The 26,334-nt window shown below is 40.1% G+C and overlaps 1 protein-coding gene across 1 annotated transcript; it reads left to right on the top strand.

Moving 5' to 3' along the window:
• Positions 1-1,733: 1,733 nt before the first annotated feature.
• On the top strand, positions 1,734-19,674 carry KIF11 (kinesin family member 11). Its single transcript, XM_068399292.1, has 23 exons — positions 1,734-1,766; positions 2,054-2,153; positions 5,298-5,430; positions 5,558-5,655; positions 5,738-5,816; positions 6,151-6,336; positions 6,423-6,547; positions 8,419-8,509; positions 8,806-9,048; positions 9,161-9,256; positions 9,954-10,042; positions 10,333-10,420; positions 11,198-11,386; positions 12,560-12,767; positions 13,034-13,206; positions 13,509-13,631; positions 14,625-14,783; positions 15,176-15,315; positions 15,922-16,201; positions 17,670-17,892; positions 18,144-18,298; positions 18,616-18,732; positions 19,419-19,674. Exons 2-23 carry the CDS (start codon positions 2,074-2,076, stop codon positions 19,542-19,544), a joined length of 3,201 nt encoding a protein of 1,066 aa, XP_068255393.1. The 5' UTR covers positions 1,734-1,766; positions 2,054-2,073; the 3' UTR covers positions 19,545-19,674.
• Positions 19,675-26,334: the final 6,660 nt, after the last annotated feature.

Genomic DNA, 26,334 nt, shown 5'->3' with positions numbered 1-26,334 from the left:
TTACTTGGAGCAAACAGAAAATACTTGCTCAGAAAGGCTGGAAATGAAAATTGTTATTAATCACTATAAAGATTTCATAGCTCTTTTCCTGTGTCATCATCAGTCTATATTTAGCATGGCAGACGAATTTGTTGAATGTTAATATTTTCTGAATCAATTTCTGCTCACAGCAGACTAGGAATCCAACACTTGATGTCCTTTTCTATAAAAATAATGTGTGTATTTCTCAGATCCTGTTCTTCATGCCTAGTATAAGATTGATTGGCTCTGGCACTGTTCTAACTTTTGAGATAAATGGTAGGGGAGCATAATGTGATGCTGCTTCATGTCACTGTCAGAAAAATTACTGCAAGCCTTACCGGTTAGGATTCATTTGTTATTAACTTTAAGAACTCATGGAGGAGGTGTAAGTTTCAAAGCAACCAATTTAGGGAGGAAAAAAAAAAAAGGGAGGGGAACCTGCAAAATTATAGATGGGTAATCTGAATTTCAGCAGATAGAACAACACGCCCTAGAACAACAACAGCAAAACACTGTAGCACTGTAGGCTGTAACAGGTAGATGACAGTATGACAGTCTGTAGGAGCCAGTACGGATTTGTTGAGAACAAAGCATGTCAGACTGGTGAAATCTTCTCTAATGTCTGCTTTTTCCTCTCTACCCACGAGACCTGTTATCCTGTCATAGATCTCCACCTAGCAAAGCTTTTAATACTGTCTCAAAGGAGGCTCTCGCACAGAAGCTAGGGTGACATAAATTAAACTGCTAGTGAGAGGATGCACACTTGTACTTGGTGAGTGGTTCACATCACCTAGTTTCAAAATAAAAGGATGTATGTGGTGCACCCACGGTGCTTTGTCCTGAGCCTTTAATTATTTATTTTCATTCTCACATAGGATTTTCCCACTAATTGAATGGCCAATACCAGCCTGTAAACATGCTGAAAGTTAGGTGTAGAATTGAGAGTGACGTTGATGAATTGCGCTGGAGACCAGCCCGAGTTAAAGCACGCACAAGGAGCAGAGGGACCCGAGCAGAGTTCTGCAGGCAGGGAGCTGAACCCCACAGCTGGGGCATAGCAACTGCCTGGCATGAGAGTTCTGCGGGAAACGTGGCGAGCAGCGGTGGGTCACTGCTGACCGAGGGAACAGCAGGGTGCCCTGCTGGGAACGGTGAACGCTGTGCCCCGCTGTGTAAATAGAAATAAGATTTTTTTTTTTTTTTTTTGACCAGTCAAAGTAATGCTCCCACACCGCTGGGCATGGGCTTGGTGTTCTTGTCTGATTTTGAACGTGACATTTAAAGAAAACGTGGTATAACTGGCGAGCCAGCAGGAGAGAAGAATGGATGGCCAGAGGGCTTGGCCTGTGATGTAAGATTGCCAGGATGAGGTGAATCTTGAAGTAAGGTAACAGAGGGGAGCAGTTGGGCTGCCCGCAAACACACGGACGTGCAGCGGCAGCTGCACAGGAGGCGCAGATTTGTCTCCTGCACCTCGGGAGCGAGAGCGGTAGCAAAAAACAGCTGCACGGCGGGTTCGAGTTTGACGTCAGGCTGAACGTCACAGCCGTGTGAGGGCCCGGGTCAGGCGCCGTAACGCAAATGCGCCCCCTCCGCCCCCGTCCCGGACCGCGGGATCCGCCTCTCCCCGCCATCCTGCGACCCGTCCGGTCTAATTCGCCTCATCATCGTCGTCGCTCTGCCGTGACGCCCGCGCCGCGGCTGCCAGCGGGGGTTGCCAGGCACAGCAGTGGGACCGGCGCTCGGTACCGTGATAGCGGCCGCCCGGGCACTACAGCCCCCAGCATGCAGTGCGCTCCCGACGAGGCGGGACAGCCGTTCCCGCCGTGCCCCTGCGTCACCACCAGAATTTGAACACCAGTCCCATGGTGCCCCGCGCGCTTCCGCTGATTGGCCGGGCCGGGGGGAGGCGCGTGGTTCAAAGTCGGCGGCGGAGCGCGCGGCGGCGGCTGAGGCGAGTGGCGGGCCGTTGGCCCGAGCCCAGGCGCCCCGGAGCAACGCCGTCAGCGTTTCGCCTCTCTCCCCCCGGCAGGTTTCGCGCTGAGGCCCGCCATGACTTCCCTCAGCTTCCAGGGCGGCGGCGCTAAGAAGGAGGAGAAGGGCAAGAACATCCAGGTGGTGGTGCGGTGCAGGTAGGCACGGCGGACTTCCCCCTCCCCCCCCATCCCCGGCCCGGGCGAGCGTTGGAGGTGGGCCCGCAGCAGGGGCCCGCGGGGAGCCCATGAGGTCCCTCCTCGTAAAGTCCCTCCTATGGGGCTTCGGTCTGAAACGTTTGTGCGCGGCCCCTCGGGGAGGGCGGCGAGCCCAGGCCGCCGTCGTGTGACGGGGCAGCCCGCGGGTCTGCCGAGGTGCCGCTCAGCGGCTCCGGGGGAAGCGAACTGCGTGGTGTCCCTCCGAGTATATTGTTATTAAAGAGGCCGCTGTTACATCCAAACGGCGCTCGTTACTGCACTTTAAAATGCCTGTCCGAGGCATTAATTTTATGCGCTGTTGGCGGACCCGTGCAGCCAACAGATGATCGGCACTTCCGCAAAATTAACGCTGCTATGAATAATCTCTCACAGTTTAAAAAGGCAAAAGCTGCAATTTCCTAACCTGATTCAGTGCACGCCCAGTATATAGGAAGGCTAAAGCTAGATGAGAGCTAGTATGACTGATATTCAAGACACAAAAAATCCAAACTGATTTTTTTATGTTCTCTGTTCTTCTGTGGGAAGCCGCTACGATTTAACAGCGATTAAAATTTTTACTACACCCACTTAGCAATCTTTCGTATAACTTCAGTGATGCAGATTCTCTGAATTCAGATAAAAAGCTGTGGGAGTCAACTTGTTATCTAGTAATCACCAGCTACCTTGGTCGATGAGATGAATTTAGCGTTTGATATGATATGACAAATTTCGTGTATCATACAGTTAGGTTCTCGTTGTAATTTTGAGGTGAATTTGAAGACTTGCTCACTGATACTGGATCTTAAATGTTCTTACAGTTTTAGCAAGCAACACTTTAATACTGCTAATTGGTTAAGAATAGTGTTCAAAAATGCCTTTGGAAGTTTTTATTTTTGAGTCAGAACTGCAAATGTTAGCTTACATATTCTTGTTATTAATGCCTTTTGAAATCATTGTATCCTCACACTTGGAAGATCTACTTTTACAGATGCACGATGAAAATGGAAATTAAAAGCGATTTTTCTTATTTTTGCAACACAACTAAAAAGCTGCTGAAACGAATCTTATGGGATTGGTGAAAGTGTTGATGTAAATCAAGGCTATTGCAAAAGAACAATAACTTTATTGAAGCAATTGAGTTTGAAATGCTGTCAAGAACAATCATTTTCTTTTTCATCTGATTAGTCTCAATTGTTCTTTAATAGCCTCACTAAGTATTAGTGTATATTTAATTAAATATAATGTTCAATATGACAGTAGCATCAGAGTTGTCTGTGGTGTAGCGTTTTGCTTTTGTTGCAGCTCATAGACTAAGTCCTGTATCAGGATTTAGTCTCTATCCCTAAAAACTTTCTAGCTCATCCTTGCTCTTGCCTCCTGTACAGCATTTCTTTTTTAATAGAGCTTCAGTGTGTTTGACTAGTAAATGTTCCTTTCACCTTTCCTTTTTCTTATGCATCAGTCAGGTTCTACTTATCTTGCAAACAGGTAGATAGATACAGTCGTCTTAATTTGCTTCCAGAATCTGGTGTGTCTGAGCTTATCAAAAACCTTTTCAAGCAACACATTCACTGTCCTTTGTTAAAACATGAACTTGGAAACTCAAAATGTATGCATTAGCATTGTTAATATGCTGCAGACCTAAGGGGGTGAACCTGTGGTCAAATGTCACCATGTCCAGTGGCGCATAGCAATGATCTGCGTGTATGCTCCAGCCTAGCTGAATTCTTCCTCTAATCTCACAGTTGTGGGCCATCATACCATGAGGCTCCTGCATTTGACTACTTCACTGTTATATCATTACAGAGCAGAATATATTCGTTGTTTGGCCTCCTACTATTTTAAAAGTCACAAAACCAAAGCTGTAACTTGCCCCTATGAACAAGATTTTAGTGATCATCTTGTCACAAGTCAGTCTTGCAGCGAAGTGTCCAGTGGTCTGTTTAGAATCTAACGCTTCAGCCTCAGTGCTATGAGGAGGAGGAAATGTTAGCCACAAGAGTCAGGAAACTTGAGATGCCATGTGCTTGTGGTATCTTTTTTTTTTTCTTTTCTTTTTTTTTTTTTACATTATAGTTTAAAGATACAGCATCCGAAGTGCCTCTAACTGTCAAAATATTTTAAAGATTACTACGGTTGTAGAAGTTCTATTTTAAGTTGACCATTTGAATCAACTATACAGGTAGCACAGACATGCAGTGCAGTAGCATTGCTAAATGAGTAATAAGGTAGCATTTCATGCTTTTAGTTTTCAGCCCATAGTAATTTCCATGCTTTTTGGGAGAAATTGTTGCAAATGCCCCTTCAAGGAAGATTGTGGGCACCAGGTTTAAATTAACTTAGTGATGAAACAAAATGCTCACCATCAAGTTTCTAAACTTTTATTATACCTCTATTAAACTTCACTTAAAACTCAATCAAAGTAAAAAGGTATGTGGACTTTTTTCCCCAAAAATCTGATGTTTTATCTGTCTTACTAAGTTCTATTCACAATTCGCAAATTCTATTCAAATGCAGCAGCATTATAAAGGTTCTGCTATTGCTGTCTACTGTTCTGTTATTAGTAGGGTCTATTAGTACTTCTGGTGCTTTCAAGTGTTGTGTCATCAGTGCGAGATGTAGGCTTCATTGCTTGTGGCAATGCAAAATAAAAAAAAAAAGGAAAATTTTAAAGTTAATTAGTTTGATTCACTATTGCCTTAACTTTCATGTATAAATTTTTCCTTTTTTTTGAAGGTTCTTGTTTATACAACTATTTGATGTGTGTAAACTTCCACCCTCCTGCAACTGAACAACATTTTCTAATGCAAGTTAGCTGTGTGTGCATCTGAATGATCTTAAAAGTGTTTATGGACTTGTTAAAAAATAGTATGTAAAAACTAAAAGATACTTGAGTTGTTCCACAGTGGGTGGAAGGAGAAACAAGGTCTGGAAACTGCCAAATTGCAGCAGTTTTTCCTTAAACAATTAAGATAAAAGGTCTATGTTGCTTTTACCCAATTATACTATTCTGGATCCTTAAACTGAGTAATATTACTGCTTTGTCAATTTATGTTCTTGTTAGTAATGATATCAATCCAATATTCTTATCTCCTGTCTTTTTAGGCCTTTTAATGCCTCAGAACGTAAAGCAAGCTCCTATGCTGTTGTAGACTGTGATCAAGCAAGAAAGGAAGTTAGTGTCCGCACTGGAGGAGTGACAGATAAGACATCAAGAAAGACTTACACATTTGATATGGTAACTGCTTGTCAAGTTGGGGACTTCTAGAAACAAGCTCATACATTAATATGGTCTGATTACTGTACTGAGTGATGCTATACATCACTGTATGGGTAAATGGGATGTGTTGTCTTTGCATCAACAGGTTTTTGGAGCTCAGGCAAAGCAGATTGATGTATACCGGAGTGTTGTGTGTCCCATTTTGGATGAAGTTATTATGGGATACAACTGTACAGTGTTTGCGTAAGTATACCTATAATTATTATAAGGAAATTTTATTTGAATTTTAGTTTCTTGTTTACATTTTAATTTTTTATTCTCACAGTTATGGCCAAACTGGCACTGGTAAGACCTTCACAATGGAAGGGGAGCGGTCACCCAATCAGGAATATACTTGGGAAGAGGTATATTTTCACTCCTGAGATTTTTCTTGTCTGTACTCTAGTTCCAAGTTAGAAATTGCAGAAGAAAACCTAAAGTTGATGCCTTTCAAATGCCGAAGCTGACTTTCCTTAAATGTTTGTAAATTAACAATTTGTCTTATTCATTTATACGAAAATAAAAACTTTACAACTTTCATGCATGCATGCAAATCTTAGTGATCTTTATATGCAAGATGATCTTTGTCCAAGGTATTCTTGCTTATATCAAATCAGGCTGTTTAGCTAAAATTCCACTCCCCACCCCCAAATCTCTTTTAGTACACTTATATATTAAATAATTCACTTTAATTTATAGGATCCACTAGCAGGTATAATACCCCGTACATTGCATCAAATATTTGAAAAACTCATGGAGAATGGTACCGAATTTTCAGTGAAAGTCTCCCTTTTGGAGATCTATAATGAGGAGCTTTTTGATCTTCTGAATCCTACTCCTGATGTTGGGGAAAGACTGCAGATGTTTGATGACCCTCGAAACAAGGTTAGTGCTGTCTTCCAAAATTTGTTGTCTTAAGGCTTTCAGGATTGTTGAGAAATGTATAATAAGCATGCATTATTTTCTGACAGAGGGGTGTAATTATTAAAGGCTTGGAAGAAATAACTGTACACAACAAAAATGAAGTCTACCAAATCCTGGAAAGGGGTGCAGCAAAAAGAACGACTGCAGCTACTTACATGAATGCATATTCCAGGTACAAATCTTCCCAATTTCAGAAACTTTGTTTTGTTCTTGTTTTATTAAACAGGATCTTACTGAAGAAGTAAAATATGTTGAAGCTAGTGCAAACCTGGCATGGTCTTGACGTTGTGTGTCGCAGATCAGATTGCCAAATGTGGGTTAGAAAGCCATAGTTAGAGCTTCTTCCTTATCGTATTCTGTGGGGTGATTCTAATATGTGTATGAAGGGTTATTATAAAATCTGAATGCCTCTCATCTTAACAATGGGCAAGCTGTTTCTCTCTGCATGATTTTTTACATAAACTTCCCCTCTTGTTTAGAGTTTGCATGCTTTGTTATGAATATATTCCTTGTTAGTATGCAGTGTCGAGTTGGAACAGTAGCCCTGGCATTCCACCTAACTCTAGCTGAGATCTAAGTAGCAGAAAGTTCTTAATCTGGCATTTAGAATATTGAAATTTAATTATAACTCAAAGTTAAGAAGTTAACTTTTTCAAAGCTTTGTATGCCTCAGGAAACAAAAGGCAGAAGTCTGACAGATACGTAACTGAAATGCATTGTATGTACTAGCATGAGATAAATATTCTCTGAAGTAGATATTGTATGTCTTCAAAACAAAGGCTGTGTTCCTTTCAAGTTTGGAAGATGTTTAGCTGATATACCTGTATTAGAGAGGTGGGTTGTCTTTTTTCTAGCTGTTATGGGTGGTTGGGGTTTTTTTGCCAGTCCTGTTGACTAAATAAAAACTTGGTGTAAAAGTCTCACGTATCCTTTCCTCTCCTCACCAGCAGTAGCAAATGGTGTATTAGAATTTGTTACTGAAGTTGTGATTTCAAAATACTGCTAAGATCTGTTTTTTACAGGTCAACACCAGACCCTCTTTTCAAACCCCAGCTTCTGAACACTTGCAAACTGGATTGTGGAAGTTGGGGATAAGGTTGAGGGGTTTCTTTGTATGGCAATGCAGGCTACTTCATATGATTGCAGCTTGTAGTCAGAATCTAGTAGAGATACCTTGGTCAAAATTATCATTGTTTGTTACTGATTTCTCATTCTTGAACTGCAGATGTGATATCTATGTCACTGTGAACAAGTAGTGATCCAGTGTCACAATAAGCAAGGGACACGCTGGCAATGTCATATTCTAAATTAAAGATATACTGAGCACATCTGTCTACTGGTGCAAGGGAATGGGTATTTGGCTACTGCAGATTAGAACACAGAACTAATTTCATCTGAAACGGCAGGGAATTTAGAGAATTCATTCTGTCTGAACTGTTTTATGCACGAACTGGTGTAATTTAGCATCTATGATTTTCTATATATGTCAGCTTTCTATTGTAAAAACTTATTAAAGGAATAAGCTCAAGCTAAAATTAATCTTAAACTGTACTACTGTTTTGAATGAAAACTGAATTGAACTTCTAAATTTTTAATATTGGATTCAGCTACTTGCTGATTTTCTTAGCCTGAATAAAGAAAACTAAATTTCTTAATCTTTTCTGTAAAACTGTTCTTAGTGTATTGGCTAAAAAAAAAATCTAGTTTTCTTTACGTGTCTGTGAGTTGAGAACACACAAATGTAAACAAAACCAAAGTGTATCTCTTGGTTTTGCTTGAAATAAGATAAAATTTTCCAGGCTTGAATGAGGTCAATGTCATCCAGTTGCTTCATCACTGATTTTAAGTACCATCTTCATATGTATACACACAAAAATATACTTAGTAAAATAACTTTGTGTATTGAAAATGTGTAAGTCCCAATTAATGGGCCAAATGTATTCCCTAAAAAGAGCACCAATACCTAACTTGCAGCAGTGTCATGTAGCAAGCAGATCATTTGGCTTTAACGGGATGTCTTTCTGAAACTGAATTCTTTTATAGCCGTTCCCACTCTGTGTTTTCGATTACCATCCATATGAAAGAAACAACAATAGATGGAGAAGAACTTGTTAAAATTGGCAAGCTAAACTTGGTAAGTATATGAACTAAATTTCATCGACGACATTCTTAAAGTAATGAACTAGAATAATCTGACCTCATTCTCTTGATAATCTAAGGTGGGTTTTTTTTTCTGATAAGGGGAAAAATTCTTTCATAAAATGATATGAACTATATTTGTCACTGAGAAACGCCTGTCTCGTTTGTTACCCCAATGTCTCCTGAACAACTCATAAGCTAGTTCATTTGTGTTGTGTTCTGCAACGCTATGGGGCAAGCATTCTTCGGGGTGATTTGAGACAGAAGCATGTCCTTCCTCTTGTCTTTCAGGTTGATCTTGCAGGAAGTGAAAACATTGGTCGATCTGGGGCAGTTGACAAAAGAGCTCGTGAAGCTGGAAATATCAATCAGTCCCTTTTGACACTAGGAAGAGTCATTACTGCTCTAGTAGAAAGAGCCCCACATATTCCATACAGGGAATCTAAACTCACACGAATCCTTCAAGACTCTCTTGGAGGACGAACAAAAACATCAATAATTGCCACAGTTTCTCCTGCATCTATAAATCTTGAGGTAAATTTAAGTCTCAAAATCTGTTCCTAAAAAAGGTATTATATTTTGTTAATGATACAAAAATATGAGTTAACTCTTCAGCTTGACCTAGTGTTACATCTGTTTATCACAGGAAACTCTGAGTACACTGGAATATGCCCACAGAGCAAAGAACATAATGAACAAGCCTGAAGTTAATCAGAAGCTAACAAAAAAAGCTCTTATTAAGGTAAGCGCTAGACATATATCTTCACAAATTAAGTTACAGGTTAGGTTTGATTCTGTTAACGTAGGTTTTGCTATGCAGGAATTATGAAGGTGTGGAGAAGCTATAACTAGTAGCAGTGCTTTTCTGAGGTGATTTTAATCACTGAACTGATGCTTTCAATCTAAGCTGCTCTACTGGTACAGCATTAGTCTCTTTGCAGATACTGAAACTGTTGCTAAGACTAAAGCTGAATAGAGAGGGCTATTGCTACTAGCTATGACTGTTTATGGATTACCTGTTTACAAGGTAGTGGAGAGCCACTAAATGAGACTAGGTCTTCCTTTTTTTTCTGGGCTTGCTGTGTTAGCAGCTTCATTCCATAGAAGGTGCCTGAATTAAAGCGAACTTGTCAGTAAGTATAAATGAAGAGCCAATATAAAGTAGCTGACTGCTACTAAAGAGGCTGCGATTCCCATTGTAAGCTGTTATACGCAACCAAGTATGATTCAAATGGGAGGTTTCAATGCTCTACATATATCTAATGGTATGAAATTAAATGGTGCTATACTGAACTTACTTGGAACAGAAGTGAAGTGCTTTGCTCTGGTGCTTATGCAAAACTTCCATAGAGCACTATCTTTGTGAAGTATCTGTTAAGCTAAATCTTGAAACCAAAGTAGAAGTTTTCAGGTTTACATGGGATTGTTTCTTTATGCAGGAATATACTGAAGAGATTGAGCGTCTGAAGCGAGACCTTGTTGCTGCACGAGAAAAAAATGGAGTCTATATTTCCCTTGAAAATTATGAGTATGTCTTCAAAATTTCTATAAAATGACTAACAACAAATCTCAGATACTGGTACCTATGCTTATACAGAAATGCTTACAGATCTATTTTCACACCAGAAAATTGAAGATAGTCAGAAGAATTTAACTGACTGGTCAACTTGTTCTTTAGAAACTAATTACACAGATAGAAGCCTGAAGAGTAGGCTTCTCTGCTCCTCTCTGTATGTAGTATAAAAAACAGTAGACAATCTTGAAACCGGCTCTTATTTGACTAATTTATTTGTTTCTTTTTTTTAATCCTTGCTTGAGAGCCCTTAATGGAAAGCTGACGATTCAGGAAGAACAAATTGCAGATTATATTGACAAAATCAGTGTCATGGAGGAAGAAGTGAAAAAGGTAAGTGACGTTTCTCAACTATGGCTTAAATCTGCCAAAAACTGAAAGAAATATTTGGGAAAGGAGGAAAAATGTTTGAGCAAAGAACAGTCTGAAGAGTTTTTGTTCTTAAAGTTCCCTAATTAGTCAAGAGTGGAAGCTTCCTAATCCTTGAAGTTAGGAAGTTGAAATATCATATATTAAGTTGCAGAATACAATATTTATTTTTAAAGCTTTTTTTAATGTCTACCACCTTGCTTTTAATTTGCTTTGCTGGGTTTTCATCAAAAATCTGCTTGTGAAATGGTATCATCTTAGTTGACAGATACCTGCTTAGGAGCAAAGAATGAGGGCAGAGAGAAAGTGATGAGCTCTCATTAACAAATGACACAGAAAATGGGAGCTTCCTTTTTAAAAGAAATGCAGATATTAATTTGCTGGAATACGTGACTACTCTGTGGAATCAGCTTTACTGATTCTCTTCATTCTCTCTGCTTAGGTTTGTTCAGTGGGATTTTTTTCTTGTGCTGTAACAATTGTTTGGTCTTGTGGTTTAAGTTGGGAAAGCAAGGGATTATTACAGTGAAAATGGTGTTGGTTTGTGATATTTTCAGTGAATACAGAGACTATACAAATCTATAATCTAGGCTTAAGACTTCTGAGCCTTACAGCTGAAACTACATTGGTAGATGACAACTTGCCTTTCTGGTATTGTGACATAATTTGAGAGATGTGAAGCAGGACTGTTGAACTTATAAAAAGCAGTGTTGCCCTATTGATGTTTGTCTTCCCCTTTAGATCACCGAACTATTCACAGTTAGTAAAAATGAACTTGAACAGTGTAAAACAGATCTGCAAATCAAGGAGAAAGAACTGGAAGAAACACAAAAAGATCTGCAAGAAACCAAAGTTCATCTGGCTGAAGAAGAATATGTGGTTTCAGTTTTGGAAAACACTGAACAAAAACTTCATGGCACAGCTAGCAAGGTTGTCATAGTTCTTGCACCTAACTGTAACAGTAGCTTCCCATCTTCAGCAGTTTCATGGGCTGTTCAAGGAAATCATTGTTGCTAAAGCACGATGCGAGTGTGACAAAACCTGAATTTAAGATGGAAAACTAGGATTAGCTCTCTAGAAATTAAATTATGATGAAAAGCTACTTAAGGTTGCAGGACTTTCTCTGTGGTAATATTGCCAGTTGACTGCTAAACACACTGTCTGGTCTGGAGCTACCTTTCCTTCAGGCCAGGTTGTCATGAGAGTTCCAGTGCTTTGCAGGATTTATCGTCATGAGTTATTCTGCAAAACAAGTAGTTTTCTTTACTAGAGACTTATGGCTAGCCCTACAAAAGAGTAAGTTATATATAACTGGGGTAGAAAAATAGCAAAAAGCTTTGCAGAGATGTGTGCAGTAATTTACACGCACTGAGTGAATAAGGGAAACTGTTGCCCTGACACCTCTATATTTTAGGGTATGGTTTTGATGTGTTTGTAGGTTGGTCGTCATTATCAAAACAGATGATGTGGGGGGAGAGAGTCAGTGTCCTGCTATTTAAACTGCAAAGGGATGAAACTTGTATCTTTAGTCAACATGAAAATTTCTTTCTACTCAGATTCCTGTAAGGCTGGGAGGGGATCCCTAGTTTTTTACATGTGAGTTGTGGAGTTGTTTGTGTGAGAGAAATCGGTACAGAAATTATTTATGCTGACTACAAAACCAAGAATCCACTATACATTTGAATTCTAAATTATTTATCACAGAACTAGCACTGAAATTCCCTTGCTTGAGTACTATTAAAGAATATATTTACTGTCAAATCTTTCAGAAAATGTTGAAGTGGTCAGGAATTTTTTTTGGTAGCTGTTCTGTGATAAATAATATCTTAATTCTTAAATACTGAGAATGTCCTTTATTAATGCTTTAATTTCAAAGTTAGAACAAATGGTCTCTAGCAGGTAACTTTTTCCTGTGTTCTAAGACTATAAATGACATAACACCAGGATTAAGAACAGTTGTAATTTGAATGATGTAAAGGGAAATACCTGTCTTTCTAGGGAGATAACTTCTCCTTTAACTCAGAACTGCAGTTGCTTTTCGTTATATAATGTATGCTTGACTTCTTGTTAAAGACTGACTAAAATAATTTTAAAAAATTGTAGTTACTTAGTACAGTTGAAGAAACTACAAAAGATGTATCTGGTCTCCATGCGAAACTGGACCGTAAGAAGGCAGTTGATCAACACAATGCTATCGTCCAAAATACATTTGCTGGACAAATGAATGTTTTGTTCAACAAAATACAAGATTCAGTTAGTGAAAACAGTTTGAAGCAGCAACAGATGTTGACATCTTACACAAATCTTCTAGGTAAGTGTAATACTTGTATCATTATATCATCCTGAATTTTTGCAACAGTAGCACCAAAGACCGTTTCCTAAAACGGATCAGTTTTAGTGAGTGGAAGAGGCTTTATTTCAAGCAATGTAATGATTACAGTTCAGATTACAGCCTTCCTGTGCTGTAAGAGGCAATAAGGTGATGCGCAATAAAGAGTTCCTATCTTAGAGTGGAACTTAAAAAAAAAAAAAAAAAAAAAAAAAAAAAATTGTAACACTTCTTGATTTCTTTTGTAGGTGACCTCCTGTCTACCAGTTCTTCAGCAGCTGCTATTCTTGCATCAGTTGTAACAGCATCTTTTGCCTCTGTTAAAGAATTGGTGTCTACTGAAGTTTCTCACGTGTCTGAAAAAATAAAACAACATGAGAATCTGTCACTTGATTGTAAAGCTGAGCTGCTGAGATTAATTGTTAGTAAATTTACATACTCTTATATTACTTAAATATATGAAACTGTTCTCGTTCAAAGGGGGTTCTGTAAATATTGTATCTTTTTTCCTGATGCTCTCTACTTGTCTCTGCTTCAGCACTTGGCCATGATTATGTCCCTCCCCACTTCCCCTCCCATGTCACCACCACAAGCTGTAATGTACTATATAGCAAATACTGTAATAGCAGAGTACATGGATATTTATATGGGTAGCTTCTTCCAAATGTAGATGAAGGAACAGTCATATCCTGGTTTACTTTTTTTTTTAACTGCTGTTCCTAGGAGGAACATACATCTGGATTAGGAAGAGCATTAAATAGCTTGACACCAATGGTAGAATTTGTCTTGGGGCTAAACTGTCACTTTCAGAGTAACGTGAAGAAGTATTCTGCTGTGGCTGACAAGGTAATGCACATAGCTTGTCTTTTACCTTATGCTCTTCTATTTTATTTCATTTACAGATAACCCTTTGGTGTTTTTTCTGCAGTGTGTCTAAGTGTTTCCACTTCTGCTCTGGCCTTTTCTCCTTTATTGTGTCCCATGAGTTCTACCTTTTAGCTCTTTCAGACTTTTTTCCAATTTTGAGTGTGGTGTATTTGCTTGTTACCTATATTGGCACAACTGCTCACCTAAATGCAAGAGAAGAATGGTAAAACACGGATGCTTAAATATTTGTTAATATCCTTAATATAGTCTCTCCTGTATTTTAAAAATCTAAAATAACCAATTTAGACAAGCCTTATCACTCCCAATTTCTCCTGCTGGCATACCAAACTTTTTCAGTAGTCACTTTTGATTCCTGGGGAATGTGATGTGCTGTATCTTGTTAACAATAACCATATGTGCAGACAACACTGCACTTATTAATAAGTCGTTTGCTTCCATTTTTAGTTCTAGTCTATCTCATAATGTTTATGTAGAACTGCAGCCTCACTCTTTCATTCCTTTTTTTCTGTTTTGTCAAAACCAAGTCTTTGTTCCTAGTGACCTGTTGCTCTGACTGAAAAACTTCACCCTTCTGTCAATTACAACTCATGTGAAATCAACTCCCCTTGTCCAGAGACTTTTTATTGGCTTTCAGACTTAGACAGCAAATAGTCCATGGCTCACCAGCTCTTGCTTCTTGCTCTTGTCTTAACCAAGTATCTTGTCTCTGTCTTCCTATTTTTTCTACCTTACATGCCAAATTTTGTGTTTGGAAAAGCCCCCACCAAGTCCTAGTCTGTAACTTCAGATTGCTCTAAGTCTTATTTTCCACCTTTTATGCACAGTACTTTATTAGTGCCTTTGACAGTTTCCTTGGGGGGGTAGAGTTTGTTTCTATAAATTATGCTAGGGAAAAGATCCAGGTCTTACCTACAGACAAATATTTAACTTTAAATAAAACTTTTTTCAAAGATGGAGGATCATAAAAAGGAAATGGATACCTTCTTTGGAGATCTTTCTCTCACTCTGAAAAAATTACGGGAAGAAACAGCCAGTGTTTTTGCTCAACTGCAGAATGATTGTGAGAATTTAAAAGAAGAAGTGGAAATTACGAGGTTGGCACATACAAAGGTATCCTTAGAGTAAGAATAAATCCTAACACCAAGTGTGATTGCTTGCTTTGATTTTAAACTCTTTGTAGCAGTAAACTGTTGTACTTGCTTCAGAATAAATGTTAGTACAGTAACTTGATCCTAATTCTTTTCAGCCTTTGTTGGGCTGCTTTAAGAAGCTTATGTAGGAAGGCAACAAAAATTTACCCTTGCTCCAAGCATGTCCAGTATATGTGCCTATGTCTCCAAAAGCCAAGTGCCTATATCTTCTCTAAACAAAAAATGTACCTTCAGCTTTAGGATGACAAAGCTCTTTTATTTGCTGCATTTTCAATAAAGGCATTCAAGTACCCTTTAAGAATGTTAAAAAGTGCAGAATAACAGTGAAATGTATGACATTTTTCTTAATAGAGTGCAGCTGAATTAGTGTCCTCACTGCAAAGCCAGCTTGACCTGTTTGCTCAGGAGACTCAGAAGAACTTAACTAATGTACTTGCAAAAAATGGAAGCTTGAAGACCACTGTCGCTGCTGTGCAAGAAAATGTTCACCTGTAAGGAGCAGATTACTTTTGGTGTATATTGATGCAAGATAAAACCATGTATGAAGAGGACCGCAAAATTAGATCTCTTCATATTTATATGCTTATAAAATCTTCTGGACAAGACCTGTATGTTAGAGCTGAGTTGTGCCGCAGAATGTAGATCATAGTTCACCTTTCCCCAGAGTAAAAGGTAGCTCTACTAGGCTTTTCCTCAAACTTGTCTCTTGAGCATATTGCAGATAAGAGACTGTGGTTTTGAGGGCAATATGCTGATGAGCAGCCCTCAATATGGCTGGACTTCAGAACTTCATACCATGAAGGCTTAGCTTGAAGTATAATAGTGTATCTATTGCAGCATGCTTCATTCAGTTGCAGACCGAATAACTAAGGTCTTGCCAAAATTGTTGGGGTTTTGTTTGGTTTGGGGGATTTAACAAACCTATTGCTCCGAGTGCTGCAATTTGTAAATTTACTAAATAGAGCGACAGCATTATAATTAACTGGTTTGAGAGAACTGCACTACTTCACTGGTCTGGTCTCAGATATTTCTAAATGTAGAATGTGTTAAAATCCACCTTTCAAAAGTCTCTGAACTGTTAAAATATGTTGTTCCAGGAAAACTACAGACCTAGTCAGCAGTACAACTTCCAATCACAGCAGATTTATTGCGTCCCTGGATAATTTCTCTCAAGAGCTCAGGATCATAAATGCTGAAAACAAGATGATGCTAGAAGAATCCACTGACCACTGTCAGCAACTTCTCGGCAATCTCAAAAATGTGTCTCAGGATACTGATAAATGGGGTGAATTTACAACTGCTCAGATAGTCAGCTTTACCAATCAGCAGCTATTGTCCTTCAATGATGAGAAACAGCAACTTCAATGTTTACAAAAGGTACCTATAGTCGTTTGTAGTCTAATACAACATTCTGAGACAAACTTTTACAGTAGAATTTCTAGGGTGAATAAGTTCTCACTTATAGTCAGAACTAAATTGTGTTGTTTCAGTCACAGCAGACTCCTGTTACTCAGCTTAAATAGATGCAATTAGAGGAAATCAAAAGCTTAATTTAAGAGGAAGACTTTGAATGTAAAGTGCAAATAACCTCAAAAAATGGTGTCTTGATTAATCCCATGTGGCTAACTTCCATTTGTAATTTGAATTTTTACATCTTTTTTGGTAGTATATATCTAATTCTAAAGCTTTATCTACCAGTAAAGTCCCTGGGAGATTCACTCAATGATCGAATACAGACTATATTCTAGAGGATGCAAGTAACTATTGGTCAAATGGATTAACATTATTGGAGAAAGTATTTCTTTTAGGTACCTGCTTGTTCTGGCCTCTTATCTGAGAATTTCTTTCTCTAATTTTTTTTTTTAATTTCCCAGCCTTGTTGTTTTATTGTTCTAGGTAATGAAATAGGAAAATCCAATGTTTTGCTAACTTTCATAAGGAAAAAAAAGTGTTAAAAGCATTTGCAGTCTCAAGGCACACCTGTATCTGTTATACCTATTGAACCACTTCACAGAATCACTAAATGGTTGGGGTCGGAAGGGACCTCTGGAGATCATCCAGTCCAATCCCCTGCCAAAGCAGGTTACCCTAGAGCACGTTGCACAGGGTCATGTCCAGGTGGGTTTTGAATATCTCCAGAGAAGGAGACTCCACAACCTCTCTGGGCAGCCTGTTCCAGTGCTTTATCACCCTTAAAGTAAAGAAGTTTTTCCTCATTTGAGATGGAACTTCCCATGTTTCAGTTTGTGCCAGTTGCCCCTTGTCCTGGCACTGGGAGCCACTGAGAAGAGTCTGGCCCCATCCTCTTGACACCTGCCCCTAAGGTATTCGTAAACATTGATAAGATCCCCCCTCAGTCTTCTCTTCTCTAGACTAAACAGACCCAGCTCCCTCAGCCTCTCCTTGTGTGAGAGATGCTCCAGTCCTCTCATCACTTCAGGAGTTTCATTCCAATGGGAATGGCTAAAAATGAGTTTTCCTTCTTTTCCCCTACAAATGCACAAAGCTTCTACTGCTTTAAGATATTCAAGTGAAAATCCTACATTCTGTGCAGGGTTGTGCATAGAAGCATGAGGAGTCTGATCTGAACCAGATGGCATCATCTTTATTCTTATAAGTAGCTTTCTAAAATGATCGTACTTTCTAAGAAACTGACTCTTGTGAAGATAGCTCTCGAAATGAGTGTAAAACTGGCACTGAAACCTCTCAATTTGAGGTCTCTCAATTGTTTCGTTTCAGGTCATGTCACTAATCATGCACCACATCTTAGAAAAGAGGCCATAACCTTAACTTTCCTGTTAACTTGGTGTTTTTGGTTGGGTGTTTTTTTTTGTTTTGTTTTCAGAAAAATGAAGATAACTCTGGTAAAGCAATAGCTGATATTGCTGACCATATTGTTAGACAAAAGGCTGCTGAGGAGAAGGTACTAAATGGCCTTCTTGATCAGATAAAGGTTGATCAGGAGATACTTCTGGAGCAGAAGCTGGCACTTAATGAGGAGGCACAGCATGGACTGACTCAGGTTAATGATTTCCTGCAAGAGGATCTTAAAGTGGATATTCCAACAGGTATTTAAAGTGGGTCAGGGACAGAATGGTCTTACAGAAAGCAATTTGAATTGCAGGATTCATAGGTGAAGGTTAATGGGGATCTAATGTAACGAGCAGCCATACACCTTTTTTAAGGTGCATGCAAAGAATGATGACTGAACAAAGCATGATTTCTGTATTGAGCTAATGTAAAATTGAGGATCTGTAATTAAAGCAATTGCTGAAAGTGTTTAATAGTGCCTTTCATTAGTGTATAATCTTCATTAAAGGGACAACTCCACAGAGAAGAGACTACTTCTATCCAGTCACACTTGTGAGAACAGAACCCCGGGAACTTCTACTGGAGCAATTAAGGCAAAAGCAACCAAAGGTTGATGCTGTGCTAAACAGTGTGACCAAGGAGGTGGAGAATAATGCGGATCAGGTATGTGCATGAATGGCAAATGAGGCTCTTCAAAGAAGATTTTTCATCTTCAGGAGTTTTTTCATGCCAATGGGGAGAGTTGACTAGAACCCCAGAGCTGTTGTAGCCTTTGTGTTTTATAGGGTACTTGGAGTCACGTGTGCTGAGCTTTTGACAAAAACAATATCTTGAAGAATAAGAGAAGACATCATTAGAGACTCTCATTTCTGTTTTTCAAAAATGGAAGTGTCTTGTCTTTTGTAGATCTCATCATGCTTAGTACATTTATCTAGGAAATTCAGATGCTAAATACACTTTTCTGAAAACGTCTGTTTTAGGACCTGTTGGAAGAGGAGGAATGGTTGCAAGAATCCAGTGAAAGCTCTGCTATTGACAAATCCTTAGTGGATACAAACATATGCTGCCACAAAAATGGTGGCATTCCATTTTTCCAGGTAACTTCCACAGGCATTCTACACAGCTGTGTATTTAGGAGTGAAGTAAAATTACTGTTCCATAATAGTGCTGTAGTCTCAAGTCACTTACTGTCATTTAGTGTAGTCTCACAACTTTAAATCCTGTAGAATATGATTTGTTAAACTTGAGCTAAAGCAACAGCAAATTCTGGTAACAGTTAACAGCAGATAAAATAATGTGAATTTCTGACAAGTTGGACAGACAGTAGAAAACTCCTCAGCAAATAATCCTTTATGAAAAAAATTGTCATCTTGTACTCGACATAAACATGTGTGTTTGAATGGAAAAGTCGAAATTAGATGTGGAGTATTTTCTTAGAGGCTCGACAGAAATATTAGCATTCTTGATTCTTCACTGATCTTTTTACTTCCTTCCTTTTGACACTCTTGCTCTACCAATGTATCAGTGTAAACCCCTGTTATATTAGGCTTGGGGGGAGTGGGGTGTATCTACTTGTCATGGATCCCCTAAAAGTAACTGTTGAACTTCCAGATGTCTACAATAGATCTCTTTAGTCAATGCAACATTAGGAACCTTTTTCAGGAGTTCTACTGACTTTTTTTTCTCAGAACACTATATACTGCGTTGTATACGAGCAAGTAGTCTTTGATTTCTTTGTACTCTCAACATGGATAACTTATTGGGCATTTTCTTTAAATCCCAGCACAAAAGGAGTCACAAAAAGGATAAAGAGAACAAATCTGCAGCTGCAGTGGAGAAGAACAAAATAGAGGATATGGCGGAACAGTTTCTTCCCAGATCTAAACCTCCTTTAAGATCACTGAACTAAGATATATCCACTGCAGATCCCTGTTTTGAAATACTTATGTCTAATAGTCTACTGAGCCATAACTTTCTTTGGTTATTCTTGGTCTCTGTATATAGTGACATATTGATGCAAAGTTGGATCAAAAGATTGGCCTGCCAGATGTCCTGTCTTTGTCCCATTTTTATATGCTGTAGCTTGCAAAGTATTAACAGAATTTTTTTTTAAAAAAAACTAAAACCTGCAGATTATGGTGCTGTATGTTAAAGACTTTTATGTTGTCAAATAAGAGATCATTTTCTGTTTCTCAGTAGATTTAAAACAGAGCAGAAAGAAATGTGGAAAAATGCTTTGTTGGCATTACCAGCTACCTTTTTATTTTTTAATTAAGTGTAAATAAGTGTTCTGTTTTTATACCTGCTTTTTAGTCTGATTCCTGTTTTTATGAAGTAGATAGTTGTCTTTTGACTGGGATACTTCAAATAAATCATTGATACATGGAAAGCAAATGTAAAGCACCTCCCTCAGAGTAAAAAAAGCTTATATTACTTTCATCTTTTATTACCAGGTTTAATTTAGCTAAAACATTAGCAGCTATGTCATAAGTCTTGTGCTGTCAGAAAAGGATGGTTCCCTCCCTTGTTTCATAATAGGCAATAGCTTTATTTCAGTACCTCTTCAGTATATGAAAGCTAGTCTCACTGCTGGGTTTTGGGTTTTTTTGGGTTTTTTTTTGTTTTCATTTTGAACCCCATTCTTATCTTCCAGCTAACCTGCAGTTGTGATGTGTTGGCTTGGATATGATGTTGTCAACCACAGCTTATGTATTGTAAACTGGCAGCATTTCTTTTAAGATGTAGATACTTAACATTAAAACATGCAAGCTTGGTTACAAACGCAGCTCCTACGTTGTGTAATAACAGTGAATTTCCAGTAACTGACAGTAGCATTTGATCAGCTGTTCTCTTCATGCTGCTTACCTGAGAATTTGAAGAAAACTTCAAGCTATGATGTGCTAAAAAAGTAGATGAATAGGATTATGATGGGAGTGAGGACAGACACTGGAAGGCAACCTTAATTTACATTGAAGCACTGTTCTTAGCTAACTGTCAAAACTTGGTTTAAGAGATGGTTCTTTTTTCTGTATTTAGCTTGCAGGCTTAAGTTGATCTTTCTTCAAAGGGGTGATCTGTATGTCTATGAGTCTTTGAGCAAGTATGCCACCTAGATGTACTTTGGACACCATTCAGAGAGCACAGTGCAGTCCTACTGATGGACAGACAGAAAGACATAATTTGAAGTATGCCCTTACAGTGATTCTCTGAACTCTCTAGCATGAGATAGACCATTAATCATCTGTGTGTGTCTGAAACACCTGTCTTACCTCTTATTTATCATCTCTCTTTTTGCCTCTGTGGGCAAAGCTAATTGCTTTTTCTTAACAGCCTGATAGGAGGAGGGAAAGCATTAATTCCCTTTCAAACTAATAAGACACAAATATGGATGGGTTTTTTAGGGTGGTGTTATGATATCTTGGTACCTAGCTTATATACCAAATCTTTCTCTTGTTCTAAGGGACTTGAAACACTGGAAGCTGCAGGACTGTCTCCTTCAGAGAGTTTGGCATATTGTTAAATTCTTAATGGACTTAAGAACTCTCCAGGGCTTAGGATCTGTTTTCTTGCACCACATGTCTGTTAACACTGACTATATATTAGCATGATCTTCCAAGACTGTTCAAGAAATCACTTACTAACTAAAATTCAACCAGAAGAGTTGATCCCACAGCTGTATTAGAACAGCCTAAGCTGAATGAAAGAGGCTTGTGCAAGGCTTTTGCCTTACTACTTCATTTTCCCTATGGAGTTCACAGGATCAGTATGAACAAATGAACTGGAACAGCCAGTACCCAAGGAGGCTCGCATCCATAAAATCATGCCAGAATCTGTGCTTCCTGGCTTTATCCTCTTTGAAACTCTCTCCTCTGCCTTAGCTATTTGGTTTCCCCTGGTGCAGGCACAGGCTGCTTTCCTGACAACTGGGAGCCTTAACAGCCTCGTGCATTTTGTTGACTGCTTGCCTGCTCTGTTTTTTCCTAAAGTACCGCTCAGAGTCACGTTTTCTTTTGCTTGCAGGGCACATCATTGTTTCATTGGCCCTAGAGTCCGGAGATCACACTAGAAAGCTGAATAGGATGAAAAATCTGGATGCAGAACCTGTCTGGGCTTTGCTGTCCATGTCCCTTCTCCCACTAGATGGCTCTAACACTAAAGCGTTAGTCCGAAGCTCAAGTACTGGCCACTATCCAGGACTTAGAGCTAAGCATTTTGCCAAGCTTTTTGTCAAGCATCTGTTAAAAGAACAGATTTCAAAAACATACCGAATTTATGCTTCCACAAGGATAATTCTATATTCAAGCTTGGCCAAAGGGTTGTTTTATGAAGAGACACATTTGAAAAAAAGATGATCTAGCTTATGTCTGTAGCTTTGCTGCACGGCCAATAGACGTTCTCAGTAACTAAATTCTTGTCCCGACCTGCTCTCTGGGTTCCCCACCACGTGGGCATTGCCCAAATTAGAAAGCAACGCCTATTTGTTTTGGTATATTGTGTGACATAGGATAGAAGGAGAAAAGGAGGGTAAGAAAAATAGGTCTAACCCAGAGGGAAGAAATGGCATGGTCCAGGCTAGTTTACACGGTGGTTTGAATTTGTCTGGTTATAAGGCATCCTTTATAAGAAGAGCAGGAAGCCCTTCCCACAGAATAAATAGCAAGGTCATACCCTGACTGAATTAGTCCAACTGAGCATAAGGGAGAGTTGTGGGGACAGGGACTGGGATTGTAGTATATGGCTGTATTCTACTTAACCTGATGGGTTTTTTTTGGATTCTGGATTAGTGGCCAAGTGGGACAGGTCTTGATTTAAAGAAAAACCAAGGTTGGATGAATGTGATGTAGGGAAATGAAATGAGGAAAAATACGAGTTTAAATGCATGTAAAGGGGGAATGCAGAGAACGATAAGAGGACCACCAGCTTGCTTTTCAAGTGAAAAATGAGCGATTAGGAAGAAATGGAGGAGAGGCAATTTCCTGCTTCCTCCTGGAAACTGGGGAACTGCAGCACTTGCTGCATCAGAGTTGTTGGGGGATGCAATATTTATTTGAAGAGAGAGAAGACGACTGACTGGCTGCTATTGATAGCTGGTTTTATTTTGGGTATCAGAAGTAATTGTGTGGGGCTAGAGAGTAGTGAGGAGAAGGTGTGTAGTTAGTCGCTAGACTCTGCCTTCCTTTTTTCTGTTAGGTGTCAGTCACCATTGTAATCATCTGTTAAATGGGCAGAGGAAACAAGAGGAAGCCTGCAACTCTTGGGGTGCTAAAAAAAAATAAAGCTAGAAAGAACTTGAAAAATGAAATTAAAGTTTAACATTACCTTTCCATCAAAAAAAATTGAAGGGAAAAAAGAAAGAGCTCTAATGTTCCAGAGCATAAAAAATAGGAAAAAAGAAATAAATTTTAAAATATATGGTTGGTAAATACATATTTTTTTGAACAAGTGTTTACAACCATTTGACCACTATTTTTTTCTTCCCCTGTTAGAAACCACTTTTTATGGTAGAAGGCAATGCTCTATAAACTACACGCCCACCCACATAGTTACTTTATAAAGTTAAAGAACAATAAATCATGCTAGGCTTTGCATTAGTGGGTTTTATGTGACACAGTATTATAAGTGAGATGTAGACCACCGAGCAAAGTAGGCCATTCTTGCAGGTTGGACACGAACACCAACCCACAGCAACATTGCTATGCTCAATCTTGAAAATGTAAGTATGGACACAGTGCAGCCAAGTGAATGTTAATCCCTGTGTTCAGGATACTTCTAAAATCATCTTTGGTTCCTTAGTAAAGGGTCCAGCTACCAAAAGCAGGGCACACTACAGCTACACAAGTGCTCTTCAGACAGATAAAAAGGAGCAAATGCTTGGTCCAGCAGTCTCTCATCAGGGAAGAAGTTAGAAACAAGCTGCCATTTTTATATGAGGTCTGAAAATTGTTCCATATTTCCAGATTTCTAGAATCACAGAATCACAGAATGTTAGGGATTGGAAGGGACCTCGAAAGATCATCTAGTCCAATCCCCCTGCCGGAGAAGGATTGCCTAGACCATATCACACAGGAACGCGTCCAGGCGGGTTTTGAATGTCTCCAGAGAAGGAGACTCCACAACCTCTCTGGGCAGCCTGTTCCAGTGTTCAGTCACCCTTACAGTAAAGAAGTTTTTCCTCAAATTTAAGTGGAACCTCCTGTGCTCCAGCTTGCACCCATTGCCCCTTGTCCTGTCAAGGGATGTCACTGAGAAGAGCCTGGCTCCATCCTCTTGACACTTGCCCTTTACATATTTATAAACATTGATGAGGTCACCCCTCAGTCTCCTCTTCTCCAAGCTAAAGAGACCCACCTCCCTCAGCCTCTCCTCCTAAGGGAGATGTTCCACTCCCTTAATCATCTTCGTGGCTCTGCGCTGGACTCTCTCTAGCAGTTCCCTGTCCTTCTTGAACTGAGGGGCCCAGAACTGGACACAATATTCCAGATGCGGCCTCACCAGGGCAGAGTAGAGGGGGAGGAGAACCTCTCTCGACCTGCTGACCACACCCCTTCTAATACACCCCAGGATGCCATTGGCCTTCTTGGCCACAAGGGCACATTGCTGGCTCATGGTCATCCTGCTGTCCACTAGGACCCCCAGGTCCCTTTCCCCTATGCTGCTCTCCAACAGCTCTGCCCCCAACTTGTACTGGTACATGGGGTTGTTCTTGCCCAGATGCAGGACTCTACACTTGCCCTTATTATATTTCATTAAATTTCTCCCCGCCCAACTCTCCAGCCTGTCCAGATCTCTCTGAATGGCTGCGCAGCCTTCCGTTGTGTCAGCCACTCCTCCCAGTTTGGTGTCATCAGTGAACTTGCTGACAGTGCACTCTAATCCCTCATCCAAGTCATTAATGAATATATTGAATAGAACTGGTCCCAGAACCGACCCTTGAGGGACTCCGCTAGACACAGACCTCCAACTGGACTCTGTCCCACTGACCACTACTCTCTGGCTTCTTTCCTTCAGCCAGTTCACAATCCACCTCACTACCCGATCATCCAGACCACACTTCCCCAGTTTAGCTGCGAGGATGCTGTGGGAGACCGTGTCAAACGCTTTACTGAAATCAAGATAGACCACATCCACAGCTTTACCATCATCTATCCACCGGGTAACATCCTCATAAAAGGCTATCAAGTTGGTTGAGCATGACTTGCCCTTAGTGAAGCCATGCTGAGTGCCCCTAATGATCCCCCTATCCTTGATGTGCCTAGAGACAGCACCAAGAACAAGTTGCTCCATCACCTTTCCGGGGATGGAGGTGAGGCTGACCGGTCTATAGTTACCCGGGTCCTCCTTCTTGCCCTTTTTGAAGACTGGAGTGACATTCGCTTTCCTCCAGTCCTCAGGCACCTCTCCCGTTGCCCACGACTTAGCAAAGATGATGGAGAGTGGCCGAGCAATGACTTCCGCCAGCTCCCTCAGCACCCGCGGGTGCATCCCGTCAGGGCCCATGGATTTATGGATGTCCAGGTTGCTTAATTGGTCCCTGACCCAGCCCTCATCAACCAAGACAGATTCCTCCTCTATCCTGACTTCTTCTGGGGCCTCAGGGGTCCGGGGCTCCTCAGGACAGCCTCCAACAGTATAGACAGAGGCAAAGAAGGCATTCAGTAACTCCGCCTTCTTTTTATCCTCTGTCTCCAGGACCCTCACCTCATTCATCAGTGGGCCTACATTGCCTCTAGTGTTGGCTTTACCTGCAATGTATTTGAAGAAGCCCTTTCTGTTGTCCATGACCTCTCTTGCAAGGTTTAATTCCAAGGAGGCCTTAGCTTTCCTAGTTGCCTCCCTACATCCTCTGACAACAGACTTATATTCCTCCCAAGTGGCCAGCCCCTCCTTCCATGATCTGTACACCCTCTTCTTCCACTTGAGTTTGCCCAGCAGTTCCCTGTTTAACCATGCAGGTCTCCTGGTACCCTTCCTTGACTTCCTACCTGCTGGGATGCTCTGATCTTGAGCACGGAAGAAGCAGTCCTTAAATGCTAACCAACTATCTTGGGCCCCCTTACCTTCTAGTACCCTGTCCCATGGGATTTCCCCTAGCAATTGCTTGAAAAGGCCAAAGTTGGCCCTCCTGAAGTTCAGGGTTGTGATTCTGCTAGCTATTCTGTTCCTGCCACATGAGATCCTGAACTCTACCATCTCTAGAACTATGAGAAGACTGTCAGCTTTCAGGGGGTGCGAGGTTAGATTTTGTAAAATAATGGAGATTAACTGGGTTGTTTCTTTTTTCGCCAAAAATATTAAACCCAAATAAATGTTCCCTTGACTTCCTTAGTTATACTTGAAATGCTTTTGTGACTCTTGGTCTGTTCTTAACCTAAACGTTGTAATTCAAACAATGAGGCACAATGACAAGAAGGGTCGGAAGGATGATCCAGGGAACTATAGGCCTGTCAGCCTGACCTCGGTGCCAGGCAAGGTGATGGAACAGATCATCCTGAGTGCCATTACATGGCACATGCAGGACAATCGGGGCATCGGGGCCAGCCAACATGGATTCATGAAAGGCAGGTCCTGCTCGACCAACCTGGTCTCCTTCTATGACCAAGTGACCTGCTTAGTAGATGAGGGCAGGGCTGTGGATGTAGTCTATCTAGACTTCAGTAAGGCATTCGACACTGTCTCCCACAGCATCCTCCTAGACAAAC

This window comes from Nyctibius grandis, chromosome 4, assembly GCF_013368605.1.
Source record: "Nyctibius grandis isolate bNycGra1 chromosome 4, bNycGra1.pri, whole genome shotgun sequence".
Classification (NCBI taxonomy): Eukaryota; Metazoa; Chordata; class Aves; order Nyctibiiformes; family Nyctibiidae; genus Nyctibius; species Nyctibius grandis.
The sequence above is the reverse complement of the archived record's forward strand: the minus strand, read 5'-3'. Positions and strand labels throughout refer to the sequence as shown.

Excerpts from the sequence above, each read along its gene's own strand:
- KIF11 (XM_068399292.1), top strand. The coding sequence starts at position 2,074 with ATGACTTCCCTCAGCTTCCAGGGCGGCGGCGCTAAGAAGGAGGAGAAG. Across the intron at positions 5,431-5,557 it reads AGACTTACACATTTGATATG|GTTTTTGGAGCTCAGGCAAA; the intron begins GTAACTGCTTGT and ends TTGCATCAACAG. Across the intron at positions 10,421-11,197 it reads TGGAGGAAGAAGTGAAAAAG|ATCACCGAACTATTCACAGT; the intron begins GTAAGTGACGTT and ends CTTCCCCTTTAG.